Raw genomic sequence first — 22,883 nt, 5'->3', positions numbered from 1 at the left:
TACAAGTCACTTGAGCTCTTTCTCTGACATATAATTAAAATAACACCAAGATGTAAACATGTAGACAATGTTTACATCTTACAATATTTTACGTCTAGATAGCAGTAATAAGCTGATGCCTATAGGAGACTATAATATATTTTATGTTGCATTTTTTTAGTGATTATATTTTGATAAAGATTTTCAGTTTTGGTGCTTCAATCAGACATTTTATCTAAATGTTCTTCTAGATTGGGCCATGCACAATGTGCCTAGTGCAACAATAAAAAAATCAAAGCACATTTATCCAGCACACGCCTGTCGCCCTTATCAGCATGTTTAAAACAAATCAATATTATTTAAAAACATTGATTATTTTTAAATGATCTTAATCTTAGTCCTTCAGAGTCAGTGTAACAGCCCAATAATCTAATTTAGGTGTGTTTGAGAAGGGATGCATCTAAATGTTGCAGGACAGTAGCTCTTAAAGGCCGGACTTGGGCAACCTTGAGCCAGCATATTTCCCTCTCGATAAATGTCTTTGGAGAATTGCATTAAACAATTTTCTCTGTCTTTATATCACTCCCTTCTACTCTCCTCACTTCTTCACATCAACAGTTTCTGTAACTCAAAGCTCTCAAACCCACAGTCACATGTAAGAGCTGGACATTTACTGAATCAGAGGAGTGGAAGAAGAGTGCTGAGTGCGCCACAATAAAATCTTGTCCTGTCCACCAGTTCATTCATTAGTGACTCCCACCTACCACTGCAGACTCACTGCATTAGAAACTCCTTCAAAAGGCAGATACATCATCGGTTCTCACTGTTTTGTAATATGTAAATATATGACAAATGGTCAAGAGTGTTGAGTAAACAATTATCCGGCCCTAGGGGTTTAAGAGCCGTCCTATTTCCCGTCACCCCCTCTACACCCCAAAACAGTTTGGGCTCTCTACCACAAGGACTAAAAATGAGGTGAAAGGGTTAAGCTGCCCTTATTCTCATTAATTGGTGATAAATTATTCCACAAACTAAAACAGTCTTTCATTATCCTCAAAAGAGTCAATGTTGAAAAACTAAATGTTGGTTCTCATTTCCACTAAATGTGATGAAACATAGCTCAGTAAAAGTATTCTACAAAACGTCCCAGGTCTCCTTCCAGGTGTGGATGAGAGGACAAGATGGTAGCTTCAGGTTGCCAATGGTAACAGTGACAATGTGTCTGAGAGGTGTGCGCAGTATGCGTGAGTGCGTGAGCAGTGGGGTGCAGGTCTTATAGATCGGAGTTTGTCCATCAGAGACAGTAATTAGTGAGTATAGTATTTCCTTTAGACATTGTTTTCAACGCAGTAAGATTTTAGTTTTATGGACCCAAAAAGAGGATAGAATGTTAATTCCTGCTGAAGTTGGTCACAGTGTGAACTGGCTGATCAGCTAATCTGTTCAGTCAGAACAGGCAGCTTTGCATGCAGCAATGTGACAATGCCCAGTATAACAAATGAATGAACTCAAACGCTGTGATTCTTCTCCTCTATATCGCTCTCAATCGCTAGACAGTTCGCTGTTCTATTTTGAATAGAACTATCTGTCTCAGCCGACAGATAAAACCCATGTGGCGCTCATCCACCCTGTCTATCACAGTCCACACAGTGCAGCAACACCCCACTGAACCTTCAGGCCACCAACGCCTTTTTGACCGAACAGACAAAACCGGGATTTTCTTTCACGTAGACTGTGCATTGTCACACACACACACACACACACACACACACATCCTACTTTTATTGAAAACACGCAAAACGCTGAAAACGAGGAACATCACGCTGTAACTGCGCTGTCACACTGCACACGCATCCGTCACCGGTTCCGATTGATCATGCAAAAGCAGATGAATGAATGAATAAATGAGACAGGCGACGGGGTGGCCGTGGGTCGAATGTTTTTTTTCTTCTTCTTCTTTCTTTCTTTTTAAATGACCCACCTTTTATCCAGACAACAGATCCACTCCGCCGATGGAGACGAATTCAGGGACGTCTGCACTGCGACCATCTTTCCCGGCTGCGTGTCGCTGTGATGCTGCCGGAGGAAGATTCCCGGTTATCGGTGGTCGTTAATGAACGTGAGCGCTTCCCCCCACCCCTCGCCTCACATACCCGCATCTCCGCCTCACACGACTACAGGCTGCTGACTTTGTGGAGCGCAAATGACTCGTACTGAAGCCAAACCCAGCGATCACAAATGGTGCGACAGAAAGGACAGAAATTAATTCCATGCATTAAAAGAATATATTTCATAAATTCCTTGAAAACAGAATAGTACTATATGTCAGAGGAGTTACCTTCTAATACATTAAAATAAGACTCTTGTTCATATTTAGATACTTAACTCCTTTAGACTTTTTATTAATGATATTTTTAAAGAGGCTAAAATTATCACCAGTTGAATGCAGAAGCATTCAGGGGTGTGAGGTAATCCAGAAACATGATCAATAGAGAGCATTCTACATGCAAACATATACAACTCACTTATAATTGCAAAACAAAGTGACGAAGTATCCACCCTTTGCTGATATTGGCAGTTACCCAGGGCAGGACCAGAAAGGGGTGGAACTGACTTGTCTGTCAGCTGTACCATAAAAAATAATTTGCTTTTGTGCTCAAGTAATCAATTGAGAATTGGCTTCTGTAGCAGTTGCAGCTTAGGTTGACTGAATAGTTTTAAGTCACAGTAAGTAAGTAAAAACAAAAAAGAAAAAAAGAATGAATACTGTATACAATATAACCAGCTTGTGATCCATATATTCTACACATTTTAATGCTTCCATTAAGTCACAGTAGCACACTGTCACCTAGCAACTCCAGCCTTTCACCAACAAAGTGATCCTGATAACTTTGTTAGTAGAAGATGAGTTGGTCTTACTACTGTAAATGCTGTACAATGGCTGATGTTTAATTCTTGGCTGCAATGAACAATGAATGTCCATACATTCTCCCAATCATGAAGAACAGAGCTGTGTGTCTTCATTTAATTTTTAAACTGTGTTTCCATGTCATTTTGGCTTCTTAAATCTGGTTCTCATCCTTTCTGTCGTCATCCATGTCCAAGAAACAAAGAACAGGTTTGAAATAGAGGCAGAGCGATAAATGAGGAGCTCAGTGGGTTATTTGCTCCCAACGGTCCTTGACAGCGTCCAGATTACTGCAAATAAGTCGTTCATCCATCTCCTCCCACTTTCTACCACCAAGAAACTGAAACTCCTTGGCTTGAGGCAGCAACAGACCAAGAATGAGCAATCCATCCTTTTCTGGTTTGGAAACATGGAAACAGACAAAGAGGAGATGATCTTTTACACTCATTTGAAAACTTGAAATCAGTGCACACTGAGGGTCAACAGAACCACTATTTTAAGATCCAGAGATGAGACCCTGAGGTTCTCAAACCAAACAGTGACCAGGAGCAGCTCTCACAAAGTCCAACCTGCACAGTGAACAAACACAACTTTGTCCAAGGAATGTGGACACAGATTTTGCTTCAGTTGTACATATAGCCCTTATGAGCATCTCTGACACCTTTACTAATGAAGAGCCCCCAAATAATTGCCTCAAGTGACATAGTCATAAACTGTGTCAATATTTACAAAAACATGGAGCAGACAGCCTGACTCCTCCAGCTCCCTCAAGACACACTGCACCTCTTGACTCCTTTTTCAGAGTCCACCCATACCTATTTTTTCTGACATCCTAAGAGGTTCAGGGAACAGTACTGCACTACCAATCTGTGTAAAGTAATGTCTCATTTTTTTTGCTTGTTTTTTATTTTGTATTCCTTCTAGTCATGTAAATTACATTGATCCTGAAAATGGGCTATATAAATAACCGCCTTGTCTTATTCATTTAAAGATTTTGATGTAATTCCATCCAATTTTAGGCATTAAAAAAATATCTATTCAGTTTTTCTGGGACAAGTCACCTTCCATGGTTGGGTAAAGTCTGAAAAGGGAGGTAGGACAGATTTGGGTTGGTGTCAACAGTATTAAAGGGAAACCTAAAACCAGGGCATCATGAAGTACCAAACAACTCTTTCACCACTCTGTTGTAGATAATAGTAAACATAAACTATGCAGAGTCAACAACTAATACTGCAAATGTATATACTGCACATTTGTGGTGCAATTTTAATAAAGCCAGTCTTCATATATTGAAGGTGGCTTATAGTGATGCATTAAGACTTTTGTTAAAAAAAGAAAAGCCCAGATGGGCCAGTGCCAGTGAACTGTTTGTATCCACTCGCATCAGCACTCCCATGGCTGCTTTAAGAAAGCTTATGTATAAATTTATTTGTCGATTAAATGAGTCTAATAATAGAATTATTCTTCTGCTGACTAATGTTACATATAGTGCAGTAAAATACTCATCTGTACTTTGGAGACATTGGTATGACTGCCTCCTGAATGGTTAGGAGCCTTTTTTATTGTACTTTTTATTCTTTTAATGTACTCATTTTCTTTTTTATGTAATTTGAACTTTGAGTGTGTAATAAAATCTATCTAAACCAAGTAGAATGTTTACTAAAGCACAAACACAAAAAAATGCAACAAATTCCAGTTCACCAGGCTAATATGACACAATAGGAGACTAGTAAAAGTACATTAAAATGTTTTGACTGAACATTTTAATGTTAGTGGTCCCAATTTAGTTTACAAAAGCACAATATTGAGACAAAAATAGTACTGAACACGGCTTTTTACGGTGAATTACATGTCAATATACTACCAAAAGTCCTTTCTAGTTTTTTCAGCACCCTAAAAAAAGGGTAAAAAAGCAGGTGAGGCCTCAGAATAGAACATGATCAGGATTAACGAGGCAGTAGGCCATATGGAATAAATATATGAGGTGGTAAGCTTTTTGTGTTTCCCTTTTGATGTTACTAAGCAGAAATCTCTGCAGGATGCCAGTGCTGCCACATACAAAACCCACAGCAAAAATGCAGCAGTGCCACCAATTTCCATTTAAACCGCTTATTAGAAATCCAGCATGGGCAAAAATGCAGGAAGTCACCTGAATGAGGCCGACCAGTGAAGCAGAGAAAGGATGAGTGAAACATTTGACGCCAAAAAACAGCATGGCATTGTGTCCCATTCGCTTACAACGGGATTGCATAAAGTGAAACAGAAGGAGCCCAATAGTCATTGAAGACTGACAAGTCAGCATCTGCACAGGAGAAGCATGTTAGGCTGGACGCACTAAAAGGGAGATTACACAATCACGATGGCATTACAGATTCTGTTAACTCATACCCCTGGCAACATTTATGTTATTTGTTCTTCTACATAAAAGTGAGTTGCAATGTGTGAATGCGTGTACCTGCTACAGTTGTGTTTTGTGTTAACATCTGCCTCACTGCACTTGTTTGAAATGGCACTTTAACACACATGGCTGAAACACTGGAGGGTAAGTGAGGAAGAATTCAGCAGACTGATACAACAAAGTGGATGCTAACAGCATATTTAGCCTAAGGTCCAATGTTGTGCAATACGTCTTTTGGAAAATGGATGAAATGGTGTGTGAACTTGCACACATATGAACAGTTATGCAGATTTCCTTAAGCTGCATTTAAAAAAAAAAAAAAAAAAAGCATAACCATGTTCTTCTCACTCTCTCACCATAAATTAGGCTAAACCTGTTTTCTAAACTGTAGTTCTCAGCTAAAATGTTTTAGGCATCGTTCCCCAATTCTCACAATAGATTGCTGGAATTTTGCTTCTTTCCTCTTGACAGAGCTGCTGTGTCCGAGTTAGGTTTGTTGTCTGACTTGTTCACATATGATACTTTTGTTCGCCCCTAAAAAATCCCCTAAATTTTATAAGACTGAGATCAGGACTTTGATTTTGTTACTTTTTAACAATTTGGCAAAAAGTAGAGTCAATGTTGATTCAGAAGACCCATTTTGGCCCAAAATGTGACTTCCTGTCTGATATGTTTAGATGATGCTGTAATACTTACACGTTTTTCTTTTCTTATCAGGCTGTTTGTTTTGTCATTTAAAAAAAAGATCAAACAACATGATGCTGCCACCTCTGTGTTTCACAGTTTAGATTATTATCTCAAGCTTTTGTTTCAGTTTCGTCAGATGACATAAAATCTTCAGGCATCTGGGAATTACGCAAAGGAGGAGCCCTTTTGGAGGCCCCCACTTCTCTTCCTAGTGATTTCTTTTGATTGTTGTCCTGCAAGGAAGCGCTAGGTTTGAGCTGTTGCATTAAAACACACCCAGGTGTGCCTCAGTTTAACTCAAATGTTGTGAATTAACCTATAAGAAGCTCACAAAGGCATACCATTATTGTCTGGGCTTTAATAAATTGTCTAAAGGCATAGTAATCTTAGAGTATGTAAAAGTCTGAATAAAGTAATACAGTACTCTACGCAGGATTGGCATGTTGCTTTACATGTTCTGCGCAAATATCTAGACACAAGAAGCTGTGCCATTGCATAAATAACTTAATATCTGGATCAACACTGTAAGTAACACAGCTGCCACTTTAACCCTGATTCAAGCACAGCGTATTCGGTAAACTGTTTCACCGTAGAGCAGCAGAAGAGTGCGTGTTGCTCATTAAAATTGCCATCTTGAGTGTTCAACCCAGCTGAGGCTCAGTTAAAGAAAACAAGTGGAGAGTGAATGCTATTCCCCCTTGCAAATGAAGGAAACTCTAAATATGGTTGACCTGACATAGAGGGCATTTAAAAATGCTGCCTATGTCACAATCTGGACACTCAGAACTATGAAATGAAAAACACATACTCTGTTTTAAATCTACATAAGTGTATCAGTATTACCCAGCTTTAATAAATGCACAGAATGGTGTCCCTTTAAAAAAATATATATATTTTCTTAAACTATAATTGATGATCAATCTCTTTCAAACACTTCACAGTTCAAACTAAACAGCAATAAAAATAAAAATAAAAAACAATAAATGTGCACAAGAACATAATTTTTAAAAATACATCAGGACTGTTGATGTATAGGCTGTAATGTTAAGAGCGCTCCCTGCTGGTTCTAATGCAGAATTGCAGAAGTACAGGATGTGAAGCATTTCAGTATTATTAGCTTAATGCTACTCATCACAGCCAGTAACAGCTAGATTTCAACATAATCACCAGGCAGTGGAAGGAAAACATTTTTGTGAATGTATATATAGTACAACTACACTGGTTTCAGTAGTCGCCTAATTAGCACAGTCCACCCATGACTAATTGATCCTCAGTATGAAAATGGCCATTTTGTAAAGGTCTAAGAGGCTTGTTAGACAAGAAAAATGTCATTGTCTAAACAAAAGCCAAAAGGAAACCAATTTGCATTTAAACAAAGGTGCCACTGTCACATAAAATCAACACTGAACAAAATACTTAAGTAAACTATTGATGAAGGAAAACGAACTTAATATTATGAACACATAATTTCTCACAATGAAATATATGGTGATGTGAGCATCATGCTTCAGGATTATTTGCAGGTATAATTAAAGAAAAGGTGCAGATGAAGCATTAACTCAGAGGCCACAAATACAAATGCAAAAATTTGTCCGATTTTTGCCTGTAAACTGTTTTGAAAATCACAGATTGTCTCTTCTTTCATTTGACTATTACGTAATGTCTTTGTGTTGGTATTCCCTGAAACGTCTTAATAAAATACTTTCAAGCTTGTGGTTGGGATGTGACGAAATGTAAAATAAATGTAAAAAAAATCAAGCATCATCCCAACAAACGCAAGGATCTCTCAATTTCTACTCTTCTTTTTAACCATCCATTCTTTAGTTCACTGCTCTCCTTCATTATCCAGGTCAACATTATCTGCCTTCATTCTTGAATTCCTCTGCCATGCCTCAGTCACAGCATCTACCTCTATATTTGCTTTTCTCACTATGACGTCATTCCCACAAATTTCAATTTTTTGCTTTAATTCACTGTCCCCTCCCTACATTCCCCCTCTAAAAGTTCGCCTCGTTGAGATGAAGTCTTTTCTGATTGGCCTGTATTTATAACAAGTAGGTCCCGGTGCCACATGGGAGAACGGTCTTCAGTCAGATCCAGGTCACAGCAAGCGGAACCACTCGTTTCTCTGCGTGGATCGGCCCCGTCCAGTGGAGTCCAGTCCAGTCGGTTCCGTTACAAACACAGTATCACTTCACAGACAGACTTTGCCTCCACTGCCATCTCACAGGCACAGGTAGGCAGGAAGACAAGTCAGATGGTGTTGCATCCTTGCTCATGCAGAGCAGGCGTGATGCACACAGGTTAATATTTGCAAATGGCTTGCCTCTAAACCTGGAAATACTCTGTTGGAGTTAAACAACAGGCAAAGGTAAGTGGATTTATCAATGACCTGCATGCTTAGTATAAATCTAGGATGCTCTGCATATGCTGCCAAGACTGGCATTACTCCATATGCACATAGAACAAAAACCTGCACTGCCTTAACATGCGCGTGATATATTAAGCACAGCAAATGGTAGTCATCACAATGATAATACTTATTTTCATGAATGCACTTACATTGCAGGGTGTATCTGCTATTAGTGGCTGTGCAGTATACTAATTTACCTCAGTGTTGGTACTCACTCAGCTCTGGTGGTTCACAGTTAGTGGAGTAGTTTACACAGGATTACCAGGGGATAATCCATTTACAGCATTTAGAGACATGAGTCGCCATCTGTTTATTTATCCCAGAGAGGGAGCCGTCACCACCGACTGACTGAAAACAAACAAGCCTGCAATGTTAGGACGGAACTGTTCGGAGAAAAGTAAGAAATTACCCAATCTTCTTTTTATTTACCTCTCTGATGACCTTTAAGCTGCGCGCGCATTTAGTCGAAGGAGGTTGCGTTCACAGACTGTCGTAAATTTGCGCACTCACGTCAGTTTTCAATTTTCAATGTTGTAAAAGCATTTATTTATGGAGGGCATTTTATTATTTTAATTTAATACATATTATTTTTGTTTTTTCGAGATTTGGTGTGAAACCTCAGTTAGAGACAGCGTAGACATCCTTACAAGATTTGTTTGTTTGTTTGTTTGTTTGTTTGTTTGTTTGTTTGTTTGTTTGTTTGTTTGTTTGTTTGTTTGTTTGTTTGTTTGTTACTGGAGCTAAAATTTACGATTCCACTATAGCAGCCTTGCTAACAATTTAGCAAAATTGTCAGGGATGGACTTTGGTAATGACTCATCCCAAATTCATGGGTGGTTCTCATCCGATCACTTGATAAAACTTTCAAAAGCTGGCCCTTTGCCAATTTATGTATTTAATTATATATAATACAATATTAACATTTAGAATTCAAATATTCTAAATACTAACATTTAGAATCCAAACAAAAGCTACAAATGTATGGTTTTATTGTCCAGAAATTGCAAACTTCTAATTATGTCTGTGGCATTTATTGGCAGATTAATTACATTTTTGTTTGTTTCGTAATTGACTCACGACGTTGTCTTCTTTAAATGTCCTCAATCGGGCATTTTTACCGACAGCGCGTCAGAGTGCACATAACAATTATGAATACGGGGCCCTGAATGAAGTAAGTGCCGATACCTGTGTCAAGCAGTGAGCGGCAGCGAGGCACGGTTTGGTTTTCTTCACAGTTCTTACTATTGGAAACCTTCCACCTGGGCAGTGAGTTTAAGTAATCCTGACAGCTTTAAAGTTTAATTTTAGCAGCGATTAAGTTGCTTGGTTGCTTCCGTTGTTTGCAATAGAACTGTGAGTGTTTCCTCGCCTGCACTGATGATCTATTTAGATTCAGGTTGAACATTCGGTACAAATTTGGGAGCTTTTTCAACAAATTAATGCTGTCAGTCGAGACAACATTCTCTTATTTGATTGTTCTGTTTTCTTTCTCTCTTTCAGGTGTAAATATGTCTTTGTGAATTGGAGAAACAGCCTGTTTGACAAATGCCCCACAAATATTGAAAATAATTGAATCATACGGATTTTATTTATTTATTTATTTATTTATTTATTTATTTATTTATTTTTGCCTTATTGCAGCCACTGCAGCAACTATTTTTTGTGTGGTGCCCCTCTTTTCACTGAGCTGTCCCATTTACTGCATTTTTTTCAACAATTTTCTTTAACCTCACATAGACTAATTGCAGATGATGCGGACAGACAGCAGAGGCCGAAGTGCCTCCCCTCACCGGATAACATACAAATCTGACTTTCATGCTATCAAATGCACATTTGACACTGGAATTAGTCTACAAGGAGGGCCCAAAGCTGCTGCTACCAGCCAGGGTTCTGCAGTGCCCTGTGACGACCTGTCCACCAGCAGCGTCGCAGGGAGTCGAGGTCGGATCCAAGGCACCAGGGGTACCAAGATAAGAGAAAACATTTTTCTTCAAATGGACAGCCAGCAGTCAAGACAAGACGGTGCTCCAGTCTTGGGTTCTGGCTCCATTCCTCTCCTTTCTGCGTCGCATCCCAGCTTTCAAATCAACACTTCTCCTTTCCCTGAATCCAGGCATTCAGTCATGAGCTTCTCCCCCTCTTTTTTGAGCAGCCTAGCTAGTATTTCGTCCACAGAAAAGCTGCTGCAAGATAAACCATCTAGATCAGAGAAAAAAGTGGATATTGACAGAGTTGCTCTGGCTCAGAAGTTTTCGGTGACCCGGAGGCTGTTTGAGAGTAAAATGTTGGAGGTTGGTGGAGTAGGAGGAGGAGGAGGAGGACAGGTTTTAAAACCTCAGATCATCAGAGGAAGCAAGGGGGCTGGCGTTGGAAAAGGGGAAGTAGAAAAGCTGCAAGAGGCAAGTGAGAAAATCAAAGAAGAGGATGTGTCGGATAAAGACGCATCTATAAACCACAATATAAACATAAAGGCCCCTCAAGCACAGTCACTGTTGAGGCATTATGAATCTTCAGTACTGAACGGGCCTGGTGAGGTTGCAACATCACAATCAAAGGAAGAGACGGGAGTCGGCTTGGCACCTGAGGAGACCCTGAGGGCAGAACTCGTCAACGTACAGAATGATTCTTCAGAAAGTGACGAGAATGAAGAAGAGAGAGTGCAGAAGGACAAATGCTGGCCAAAGGGTGAGATCGAAATGCATCTGAACAAAGCTGATGAGGAAGATCAGAAAGTCTCTGTAGATGACGTCTTTGAGGAGGATGTCTTTGTGGAAACACCTGAATGTCTTCATACATTCACTGAAGGAAGAGATAATCTAATCACGTCCTCAGAACGCCGCACAGAGTTTTCAGAAGACATTCAGTGGAAAACAACTGGCAATGGAGGGGAACGCAGAGGAGACATGTATCAGCAGGTGAACAAACAATGGGAGGGCGGAAGGGAGGAGGAGCAGCACAGACACTTCCCTGCACAAACTAAGAAGTATCAAACAGAAGAAAGTGAAGACGAGGAGAAAACCGCTGATTGTGGATTTAGAGAAAGTGCTGCTGGATTTGAGGTTTTGGTCCAAGAGATGTTTTCTGACAAGGAAGGAGGGGGGAAGGTGGAAGGTGGAGAAGAAGACCTCAAACACAGTCAAAGAATGGAAATCAACGAAGAAGGCACAACATCAGAGGTACAAGAGAATGTTGTCACTGAGAAGATGATGCATGTTTCATGTAGAGATAATGGTGATGGAGAAGGAGGCAAAGATGACCAAACGGAAGCTGCAGGAGTCTGTGGGATTGAGAACAGAGCTTTTTGGTATGATAAGGACTCCCAGTCCCATCCAGAGCTCTCAGCATCATTTCAAGAAGGACAGGGAAGCTGTATGAAGAGGGGAAACCAGCTTGTAGCAGAATATGAGGAGATTCCCGGTGTGCCTGACCTGGACTGTCAGAATGAGGATTCACCAGAGGCTGCTAAGAGGAAGGTCAGGTTCTCCACAGCACCAATCAAGGTAATGCTATCATGGAAAATATTACGCCAATTTCAACTATTTAAGTTGAATTTGCTTTTTGTCTGAAATGGAAATTGTTTCATTTACATGTTTGTAAGTGGCAGCTCCTGCAGCTGTTAGAATCCATGGAGGAGAGGTCGTAGCCCAAAGCTATGCTTTTTTTTTGTCTATTAGGGGAGGAGAGCAGGCAGGAGCCTACATGCCTCAGTCTGTCAGCATCATGCTCAGAGCTGCTTTTACGTAAATGCACTAAAACTCCTGTGTACTGACAGAAATCTGTTGCCAGCATTGATAAAGACATGTAAAAGGCCTGAAATCGAATCCTCAAAGGCTGTAAAATCCAGCCTTTAATTTCAGAGTTTTTTAAATGATATAATGTATAATAGTCTCATAATATTCCACAAGGCTGGTGGCTACAGAGAAACTAAAGATTTTTGTAGTCTTTAGATTGTCCTCAGGTTTTTTTTGTAAGATTTAGGCCTTGGGACTGAGATGGACATGGAAGAACGCCATCTCAGTCCAAAACTGGTGAGCCGTTTCTGTATTGATGAGTCGATATGTTTTGCATCATTATCCTCTTGAATATTTTGAGTTTATTGTCAAAATTCAGCCAATTTGTGTGTGAAATCTGATATTTCAGATTCCAGTTCCCTCTGATAAGATTCCCAGTCCCTTTGAAGGATCCTCCACCCCTACTTGGCAGTGGAGAAATATGTTTTACTACATATCCATTGTGTGTGTTTACACCAAACCTGCTGGTGTATTTCCTGCTTAGTTTTATTCTCATCTGTGGAAAATATACAATTAAAGTCTCAGTGAAGCTAACCAAATTCAACATGTTTGCAATTCTAAAAGAATAGAAATTATTTTTGCCCAGGTCTCACTTCTAAACAGCTGGTTGGCATGGTAATAGTGTCTTATGGTTGCTATAGAGATGTGTTTACCTCAATATACCCTTTGCTGCAGGACTCTAAAAGTAAACCTTGGATATTTTATTTTACGTCCCCTACCATCCTGTTCACTTCTCGCCTTGTCACATCTCCAGATAGAGCTGCACAGTATACCCATCCACAATCACCATCGCAGTATTATTGTATGCGCTACTGCAATCACAAAGGACTGCTTTGATTCAGCTATTGGTTGGACAGAATTTTTAAATTTGGGTCTAACCTCCTGTCTGCACCAGTAACTTGATGAAGCTCATGGAGGGTGCTACACACATTATGTAATGTGCCATCCTGCTCTGTGGTGGCGGATAAGTGAACATCTGTGGTTATGCAGTCTAGTGGCAGATACTGTGCTTCAGTGTCGCGCCATATTTTTACCACATGGAATCAGAAAGTTATTACTCACCGATGAAAAGTTCATGAAAGTAAAGCATAAATCAGAATTAATTGCTTCAGTAACATGTATTTCAAAGCAATTGCTAAGGGTACCAACAATTATAACAATTGCAATGTCTTGTTCATTTAATAAATACACTCGTTAAAGGCAGAATCTCAGTGTGGGTTATGTTACTACAGTAAAATATTAATTTATTTTAAGGCTCTTTACATATCAAATCTCGATTAAGAATGATTTTAGCAGAAGACACTGTAGTAACGTAGCGTCCCGTATTGTGTCAGGACATCTGAGATCTGTAGGAATCTTATAATTATGCGTGTACCATATGCTCTCTGTAACACTTCCCAAGTCTCTCGCCTCACACACTGTCATTGACAGATTTTCCAGGCATAAACAGTGTCTTCTGGTGTCAGTAACTGCAGATGGTTCTTTTTACAGTTGGCTCATTTATTAAATATGAGTGTATAAAACAGCTATTTCAGAAGGCCAATTCCTTTTTTTTCCTTGCATCAGTGTTTATCTCAGCTGAGGTCTCCCTACGGTTTTTGAATTGGACATTTGTTGTGATTTTCAGGTGTACAGCACATATTCCAACGCAGATTACGACAGACACAATGAGGACATCGATCCAGTGTCCGCTTCGGCTGAGTTCGAGCTGGAAAAGAGAGTGGAGAGGATGGATGTTTTTCCAGTGGACATAGAAAAAGGTTTGTGCCTACGTTTTGCCTGATGTCCATGGTAAAAGTGCCTAGGCCAGAAAAGTTGAAAATGCCAATGTTTGCATGTTTTCTTGCTCCCGCCACCTCCAGGAGTGGATGGACTGGGCATTAGTATCATCGGAATGGGAGTAGGGGCCGACCAGGGTCTGGAAAAACTGGGAATCTTTGTTAAAACAATCACAGAAGGAGGAGCAACCCACAAGGATGGAAGGTAAAACTGCACATAATTAATTTGGCAGGTTATGAAAAACAAAAACAATGTCCCTCCCCCCTGTGCATGTTAGGATTCAGGTGAACGATCAGATCGTGGAAGTGGACGGTGTAAGTCTGGTTGGAGTTTCCCAGCTGTTCGCCGCTACAGTCCTTAAAAACACATCAGGCCTGGTCAAGTAAGTCATTTAAAAATGAAGCAAACTTGATTTTCTTCAGACAGTCGAATGTTTGCTTTTTATTTTAAAGGTGCACATATTTGGAAGCTTGTCAACACAGTGCAAGTTTGACCTCAATGTTGATGACCCAGTGTTAAACAAAAAAAGTCTGAAACATTAATCACTATAGACTTTTAAGACTTCTTAAGGTCTATTGTAAGAGATTATTTTTAGATGAAGTGATATAAATATAACTTTCCATCCCCCTTCCTTTCCTGATGTTTTTTTTTTTCATTAGTAGATGTAGAAATGCACTGACAGGAACAAAGGATGTAAAAATAGAACCCTTAATACCCACAGTGAGTTTACACATCAGATCCTGTACGTCTTGATAGTCTGGAAATTTGAACAAACTCATCCAATCAAATGTATCTTCTTACTTTTTAAATAGAAACCGAGTCAATTTTTCTCTTGCAGAAGGTCTGTTTTTCTTGTTTGCGACACTTTTCAGACCATCACATTGTAATGTCATAGAAATTATGTAAGTACAAAGTCAGTTTGCAAACAAGGACTTATTAAAGCTATTTATAAACACACACACACACACGCACACACACATATATAAAATGTATGTTATTTATTGACGATTGAATCAATAAATAAGGAAATACCGAACTTGTTTAGCAACATGACTTGGGGTTAAAGCTCTAAAGAAAGTTGTCTGGAAGGGGCTCCAAAAGCCATTTTGATAACCACCATACTCAAATTATGTGGAAGTGGGAAAACATAGAACTACTCTAACAGCATTTGGATACAAGTTAAGTGTGAATAAACAAGCTTTTAAGGACATGTTACTGACATCTCTCATAGTAGCACACCAGAGACGCCATGTCCTGTAGTGCGAGTCCCAATTTGTTCTTGTTGCTTTACGTCCTTCCTGTTAGCTGCTGTGCAGCTCCGAAGCCATGTGGCCACGCTAAAGATTGGAAAAAAAACCTCTTCACATGTAAACTAAAATAAGCAGCTGAAGGGTCAAATCCAGCTTTTCTAGGGGCTGAATGAAATGGCAGCCTGTGTGCTTTAACCAGGACAACAGTGGAAATAGCAGCCGTAAAATTGGACACATAAAGGCATAGAGGGGAAAATTGTCATGTTGACCCCATTCAGCTGCTGTTGCCTGCTGGGAATCACTCGTTTGTGGCATGATCCCATTTTCACAGCTTTTGTGCCGAATTCTCAACACATAATTGACTTTATAGAGTTTAAAGGAACTCATTGTAAGACATGCCCAAGTATCTGGAGTCTGTTATGTATGTTGGGTCATTCTAATTGTTTAGCATCCAGTCATTGCTGTCATTAACACCTGTGCTCCTCATTTGAGGTGCAGGAGGCTATCCCATGATGCAATGTGAAGAGGTGTTTCGGAGTAAGGAGTAATCGTTTGCAGGTGTGACAGATTTGTTTGTTTCTGTGCAGGTTTTTGATTGGCCGAGAGAAGGAAGGGGTGGAGAGTGAGGTGGCAAGACTAATCAACGAGAGTCTGGAAATGGACAAAACAAAAAAGGTTTCTTTAGGGTGATTTTTTTTTTTCTTTAAGAAAAAAGAAAATATTTCATTATACTGTTTTTTTTGTTTATCCTGCATTTGAAGAGAGGATGCAGAAGCAGTGTAGACGAGGACAATGATGGCAGTGTGTCAGAGAGGGACCCGATCTTTGAGGAGGAGGAAGAAGCGGAGGAGGATGAAGAGGAAGATGCGTCTGTTTTGTCCAGTCTGGACAACTACCAACTCTGTCTCAAATACCAGCAGGTACAGCTCCTTGATTAGGTAAGATTTACTTTTTCTAATCCTGATTAGATAAAGTAAATCAAAATTACTCCCTCCATTTTCCTAATGGACTCCCTTGTGAAATATTACGTTTTTCACGAACCACTTTAGTGAAAAAAAATTTAAAACAACTTTACATGAGAACTTATATGGTTAGAGTTGGGACACAAAAGCAGAAGCTTAAAAAAAAAAATCCTATTGTTTTTAAGTGTTGATTGAACTATTCAATTTGTTTTATGTTTTTTTTTAGCTGGTGGTGTTTCAAGAAATATGACTCCAAAATCCCAAATGAGCACATAAAACTTGGTAATGGAACCAGTAAAAAAATAATAAAATAAAGCATAATAATCATTGCTTAATCAGACATGCACAGTATGATACTACCTTAATCTGTTGTTGCAGTATTTGAAAATACAAATTAGCAAATCGCATTTCACATTGATTTTCAGATGTGAATCTAGATTATATCTAATTCTGTTTATATCATTCTCAGATCAGATTTCTAACGACAGAGCCGTTAGAACTAGCTCACCTTTGTCTCTTTTTAGTTGAATCCACTCCACCACACTTCTGATATGTTTCTGGTGAAACAAAGACTGATCTGCTTAACGAATTGGTCTTTTGACTCTTCATTTTTATTACTTTGTTTATGTTTACCTTGAAAATAACCAAAAGTAGTTCTAAGGACTACTTAAAGCATTCCAACAGTCCTACTTGTGGTGGTACTTGGACCATATTTTAAAAATATAACAAACTGTAATCACAGTATCGGCAGCAGCTTGCATCACTATGTCCAAACTGATTCATGTGCATCTTTTTTAACAGCTTCAGTCCAAACTGAGAAGCAGAACAGCTCGGCTGCACCGAGCTAAAGAGAAGGTAGGTGAGATTTGAATCTCGCACACAGACCTATAACTGTACTCGTTATAAGACGCTACCTTTGTGTCCAGATTTGGAAACAGCCTGACCCATTTAACTGGGTATGAGATGGCTCATGCCCAGTTATTAGGCCAGTTATTCCAACTCTGAGCCACGTCTGTCCGACTCTCAAGCCTGTGCCTTGATGTAATCACCGCTGTGGATATGACTGGGTTTTCAAAGCACTTCAAAAAAGAAAAGAAGAAAAAAAATCTTGCTTTTATCCATCTTGTTTTATATGAATACTTTTTGTTTGTTTGTGCTGAAACAGTTCGGCGTTCATATGTTCTCCTAAAGGATTTGTCTCTATTGTAATAATATACTGTAAGCTTCCCTTCTAAAGTCTTTTTATTTTTTCTGCTTTTATGCCAGTTAAAGGCATGGGAGGAGCAGCGAGCCTGTTGGCAGAGCCTGAGAGCCGAGTTGGAACAAAGAGCACAGGATGGAGAGGAGAAAGCAGAGAAACTAGAGAAGTACGCTGGTGGTTTTTCATAAATGCATTTGGCTGAGAGTGGACTTCAGGCTTAACACTGGAACTGCTAACAGGGCCAATCCCCCATAGAGCCACCAGAGGGACTCATTTTGAACGTGTGTCCATAAAAGCACGAAAGAGGCAGTTTATTTTTTTCATAGTACAGTCTAGTTGAGCAAAATATATTTTTTTCTTTTTTTTTTTTCTTTTTTTTAGTACAGTGAAAATATTGTTTTTAAATGTTGCTTTGGCGCACCAGGAACAAAGTATTATCTGATAATGCTACATGCAATGCCTCTGTCACTTGTTTTTAGCTCAGGCCAAAAAATAATTACAACTTGAATCTTAATCTCCCTGTTTCACTTTTTGTTTCATTCTTTAAGTGCATCATAGTTACACATTTGCTAAGAAACATTTCTATGACTACAGAAATGAAGACAATAGCATAGTGCCAACTTCTTTTAAATCAAGATTTATTGCTCTTTTCCTTTAAAACTAAGCAATTGTGATATGGTGTGCACTTGCAGAAACGGCTCTTTAAATTAATTTGGCATATATATATTTATATAAACATTTTTTTTCCATAACTACATAATGACAACTTATTTCTAACATAAGAATGTAATGGGACATTACTATTGCTAAGATTACCACTATTACACCTTCAGGAGTAATAGTAGTTTCAATATCTTAATCCTCGGCCAGGTTCATATTGATCACTGACCTCATTCTGTTTAGATTATATTCATCATAATCCATATCACTTGTGCTCATGTTTCAAATTTATTCTTTGTTCATGTTTCAACTACTTCCTCTAATCCGTAGTCTGCAGATCCAATCCTTGAGTGCCCCTTAACTGCGACTTTTAGATGCATCCCTTCTCACACACACCTGAATCAATCTTTTGATTGAGGTGTTTTGGAGCAGGGGTAATTTTTCATCATGTACTTGAACAATTCTTTGTCCGAATCGACAAAAAATTGTCGTTATCCTCAAGTGTTCTGGCTTATGGTGTTCCCATAGCAACAAACCATTTTATATTGATATTCAGTGGGTTGAAATGATCCCCTTGGTGGTTCTAGGTATGCATGCTTTTAACTCCAATTTTATGACAAATATCCCATATTCGAAGAGATATTAGAGAAAGAATGAGGAAAAGGCATGAAATTAAACATATTGGGATCAGTTTAAGAGACTTGAGAAGGGAAGATTAAGATGTACCCCTCATATAGTGTTATGGCTGCAGTCAGCAGACTGATGTTGTTTGTTGAGAACATGGTAATAAGACTTGCTCTAATTGTTAGCTACTGGCAAGAGGCCCAAACGCTGTGCAGAGTTGTGAGTCAGCGACTGGCCGATACCCAGGCCCAAGCAGAAAGCCTGGAGATCAAATACAGCAAAGCCAAGAAACTGGTCAGAGATTACCAGAGCAGGTATGATCGAAACACAGTATTATTTTTCTTTTCAACTGTATGTACCTCGTATGACTTTGTCTATGTAGCAAGTTAGAAAGTTGCAGTGAAAATGTCTCATTTCTCCCCCCAGAGAGGACGAGATGGACAAAAAACTTGCAGATATGACTAATGACATGGAGCAGAGAGAAAAGCAGCACAGAGAAACGGTAGAAAGGCTACAGACCCAGGTGAGGGAGAGATATTTTAAGTCTGTGTGGATTCATTTCCTTCATGGCTCCTGATTCTTTCATTGTTTTTTGTTATTTTATCAGATAGCGCAGCTTAAAGGAAAAGAGCCCGAACTAGAAAAAAGGAACCACACCATGGATCCTTCAGTCACAGGTCTATATGTCGAGAGGAACTAGATAAACATTCTTTAAATGCATCAAACAATGGCATTCACATATATGTTTGTTTTTTTTTATTTTAAATAAGATAAATGTTAATGCTTGATGCACGTATGGGGATAGTCTTGTTTCATTTGTAGTGGTTTGATAAAATTCAAAAATTTCAAGATTTAACACATATCAAGATTTGCTATGTGTTTTAAAAAGATCAAAGGAAAATTTTGTGTGCCAAAAACAATAAAAGAAATCTGTTTTTCTCAGATTGGTATCTCCCAGTTCCTAATACTGGGCGTCTTGACTCCAGCGCTCACATAGCCCGAGCTCAGCTAGCCCAGAAATCAAAACGCAACCCACCGTCACGGGACAAACTCAGAGAGAGCTTCAAAAAACAGGTAAGATAATAATAATTATATATATATATACAATGCTTAAAAACTTGCTTATTCTAACTGGTCTGCCTGTTTTCTGTTGTAGCAGGAGGAAGTCATCGTTAAACCACAAGAGAGTCTGTCTCTGTCCACTTCCACAGTAGTCCAAAGCAACAGAAGTGACCGGTCCAGTACCTCCACTTCCTCAGCACTTAGTCTGCAGCCGACCAGAACTCCCCTCTCAACCCCACCCATCTACAACCGCGACTCTGTCAAATCCTCGCCACGCAAATCCTCAGCATCCAGAAAGTCCAGGAGGATCTTTCCAAACTTCAGGTGGAAGATTTAAGATGCTCTAAACTCTTCTAGAGCAAATGTAATTATAGGATTTAGAGTTGTCTTTACTGTACTTGAACCCTGCAATTTGTTTTCTTCAGTGGCCTTCGGAAGTCGCTTAGCAAAAAGAGAAGTGAAAAATGCAGCAGGAGATCAGCCAACAGCAGGTGTGAAAATTTTCTTCCTGTCCCTAAATGACTAAATCTTGAATGTCTTTATTTTACAAATGGTAACTGGGTTGAGTCATTTCTTAGGTAGGCTGGTTCTGAGGTATGAACCAGGCTTTGCAACTTTTAAGATCTCACCAGGGTTTTTATATTTTTTTTTTAAGGAGATTAAATACTTCATGCATAAAAGTCTCCTACTCATGTTCCTACTGATATTTCTGTAAAACTGAAATCAGTTCATAATCTTCAGTGTTATTCCTTTTGTATTTGTATCAATTCACTTTATTATATCTGTTTTCTGAGGGGTTTTTTCATCTGAGGTAAGTTATGCCAAAAGGATACAGGCAAACCCTGTGTTCTTGTAACAACTTTACTGTCTCCAGCGGATCATGTGGTGATCTAATCGACGAGCCGCCAGAGGTCTCCCAATCTGGCTTGTTCAACTCTGTGCCCTCCTGCTTGCACCTACCCTGGTTTGGGGACAGAGGGAAAGAAAAGGAGGAGGTGGAGCAAAACAGGCAAAGGTTGCGATCGGTATCCAGCAGCAGTTTGCCTCATCTTGCCACCGCAGACAGAAGAGATCAGGTAAGGACCTTCTTCTGTTGTTATAATGGTTCCCTGGTTCCTGGACGCTCCCTGCTCTTCAGCCTAATTGTGTTTCTACACATCTTGTTAGAGATAGCATTTCACTCTAAAATAAGCATCCATGCTTGGTAAGCATGCAGCTGATGTTAAGTATGGAGGTAGTCTGGGAGTCTTTCTTCTGGTTCTAGAGCATTGGCTCTCCGGTGGACAGCTCCAGCATGGTGGGCCACGTTTCTGACCACTCCCTCTATGGACATTCTCACACTTGCACCTTTTCCTCCTCTGAGGTAAGGCTGTCCTCTTCCTTCTGTCTCTTTATTCCCTTCCATCTCTCCCTGTGGAGCAATTAGTCTAGACAGTTTTTTTTTTTTGTTTTTTTTTTTCCAAAACGTTCTCTGCTTCTTTTAGTTACAGTTTCCTTTTTCTTTCTCACTTCTCTGATCTCCCATCAGACGTTGGACGACTATCCAGTTCCCAACAACAATAACAATCGCTGGCAGTGCCAGCCTGTCTCTGAGTGGAACAACCAGCAAGTCTGTCTGTGGCTCATCAGCATGAGCATGAATCGGTACACCAAAGAGTTCACGGCCAGAGAGGTGGATGGGACACAGCTGCTCCATATGGACAGTCAGAAACTCAAGGTGAGAAAAACACTGAAGCCCATGACTTTTAGCGTCGGTAATTACTTCTCTGAAATTGCTGTGCTGTAGAATTATATCTTTATCTACACACTGTGGCTTGGACATTTTCAGAATCGTTACGTTACAACCATAAAGCTCGTTGTATTTTGTCATCTAATAAAATTGTTCCTTGGAGGAGAGGTAAAAAGATAATTGTTTTCAAAGCTTTTAACAAATAAAAATCTGAAAGGTGGGACATTTGTCTGTAGGATTACCTCTTATTTAAAATTTGGGGGCTTTTTTGGCAAAATTTGTGAATTTTTGTTAGTTTGGTCTGAGAAGTGAGATTGTTGGCACCACATATGACTTGCCCATTAACCTTTAAGGACCGAAAGGACGGTCCACGATCCAGCCAAACTTGCAGTACCGTAATTCCACCACACTTTGCGCTATCTAGAAAAAAAATCCAATGGTTTCTGAAAGGGGGGACGTTGCGTTTCCTGCCAATATTACTAAATACATTTAATAATATTATTAAATTAATCTGAGGGGCACTCTCTTAATAGACGGTAAATTGCAAAATTAACTTGCTAGATACAGAAAGTTCCAAGTTATGAATAATATATTTACTCATAGGACATTTAAAGAACTGCATACAGTTAAAATAAGCAAAAATATCCAGGCGGACATTTGAAACTTGGATCATAAAGAATTAATAGGCAGGAATTCTTGGTGATACCTGAAAACGGGTTCCTTCCCAAGTCCCATTTGCAAGGTCTCCCATCAGAGCCAACGCATCGATTGCATAACGTTAGGCACAAGAGTTTTTAGATAGTTACAGCAATGAGTCCGATTGCCTCACACCTTGTAACATTTTATGTTGATTTGTGGTACACGCCCTCCAACAGGCTCTCGGTGTGTCAAGTCAAAATGACCGCTCTGTCCTCAAGAAGAAACTGAAGGAAATGAGAAGAGAGGAGAAGGATCAAAGGAAAGAAGGAAAGAAGCTGAAGGAGGGTGAAGGCGGGGAGAGCGCAAGGATGCTGAGTGACACGTCTGCAATTGATGTCGGCGGGTGTGGCAAAACCGTAAGAACAGAGTCTCTGTTGTAAAACCAGCTCGAGAGGTGAAATCACCTGCAGCACCAGCATTTTTGGAATGGAAACCAGTCTTTTGTGCTAATAGAAATGGATAGATCTACTTCACACATCTTGTTTTTAAATGCATCATGGGGGCTTATTTGAATCTCTGCCACAGATTGAGTCCAGCATCATGATTCAGACAAATTAAATGTATTTAACTGAGAAGTTCAATTACCCATCTTGCAGCGATGGGTTTTTAATCAAGTGGTATTTATTCTTCAAATTATTTTTAAATGGGTGCTAATTTTTGCACTCAGGAATTTGCTGTAAATGCTTTTTTTGTGTGTTTTAATAAATGATTTAAACTTCATTACGTTGCCTGATATTCTCA

The 22,883-nt window shown here is 39.4% G+C and overlaps 2 protein-coding genes across 8 annotated transcripts in view; one reads left to right on the top strand and one right to left on the bottom strand.

The window, feature by feature from the left end:
* Window positions 1-8,896, bottom strand: part of LOC122841093 (rap guanine nucleotide exchange factor 4-like) — a 33,773-nt gene extending 24,877 nt beyond the window's left edge. For 3 of the 5 annotated variants that reach the window (XM_044134101.1, XM_044134102.1, XM_044134103.1), the window contains exon 1: window positions 1,961-2,042. In XM_044134101.1, coding sequence (XP_043990036.1) covers window positions 1,961-2,028 — 68 coding nt within the window. In that variant the 5' untranslated portion in view covers window positions 2,029-2,042. Of the gene's footprint in view, window positions 1-1,960; window positions 2,043-8,600; window positions 8,783-8,814 lie in introns of those variants that run through there. The other 2 variants (XM_044134105.1, XM_044134104.1) reach the window with 2 other exon arrangements.
* LOC122841090 (neurabin-1-like) lies at window positions 8,037-22,862 on the top strand. 3 transcript variants are annotated; one of them, XM_044134093.1, is made up of 20 exons: window positions 8,037-8,343; window positions 8,709-8,782; window positions 9,886-11,885; window positions 13,804-13,936; window positions 14,039-14,159; window positions 14,233-14,337; window positions 15,793-15,880; window positions 15,967-16,125; window positions 16,969-17,022; window positions 17,434-17,534; window positions 18,838-18,966; window positions 19,079-19,175; window positions 19,260-19,329; window positions 19,596-19,726; window positions 19,809-20,038; window positions 20,140-20,205; window positions 20,589-20,790; window positions 20,979-21,077; window positions 21,243-21,431; window positions 22,319-22,862. In XM_044134093.1, exons 3-20 carry the CDS (start codon window positions 10,134-10,136, stop codon window positions 22,520-22,522), a joined length of 3,930 nt encoding a protein of 1,309 aa, XP_043990028.1. In that variant the 5' UTR covers window positions 8,037-8,343; window positions 8,709-8,782; window positions 9,886-10,133; the 3' UTR covers window positions 22,523-22,862. The 3 variants fall into 3 exon arrangements, with proteins under 3 accessions (XP_043990028.1, XP_043990029.1, XP_043990030.1); XM_044134094.1 differs by lacking the exon at window positions 8,709-8,782; XM_044134095.1 differs by lacking the exon at window positions 20,979-21,077.
* Window positions 22,863-22,883: the final 21 nt, after the last annotated feature.

This window comes from Gambusia affinis, linkage group LG12 (genome assembly GCF_019740435.1).
Source record: "Gambusia affinis linkage group LG12, SWU_Gaff_1.0, whole genome shotgun sequence".
NCBI lineage: Eukaryota > Metazoa > Chordata > Actinopteri > Cyprinodontiformes > Poeciliidae > Gambusia > Gambusia affinis.
The sequence above is the reverse complement of the archived record's forward strand: the minus strand, read 5'-3'. Positions and strand labels throughout refer to the sequence as shown.

Bases quoted from the DNA above. Each gene is read 5' to 3' on its own strand.
- LOC122841090 (XM_044134094.1), top strand. From the start codon at position 10,134: ATGATGCGGACAGACAGCAGAGGCCGAAGTGCCTCCCCTCACCGGATA. The intron at 13,937-14,038 runs GTTTGTGCCTAC...CGCCACCTCCAG, and splicing joins TCCAGTGGACATAGAAAAAG to GAGTGGATGGACTGGGCATT. The intron at 20,039-20,139 runs GTGGAAGATTTA...TGTTTTCTTCAG, and splicing joins AGGATCTTTCCAAACTTCAG to TGGCCTTCGGAAGTCGCTTA.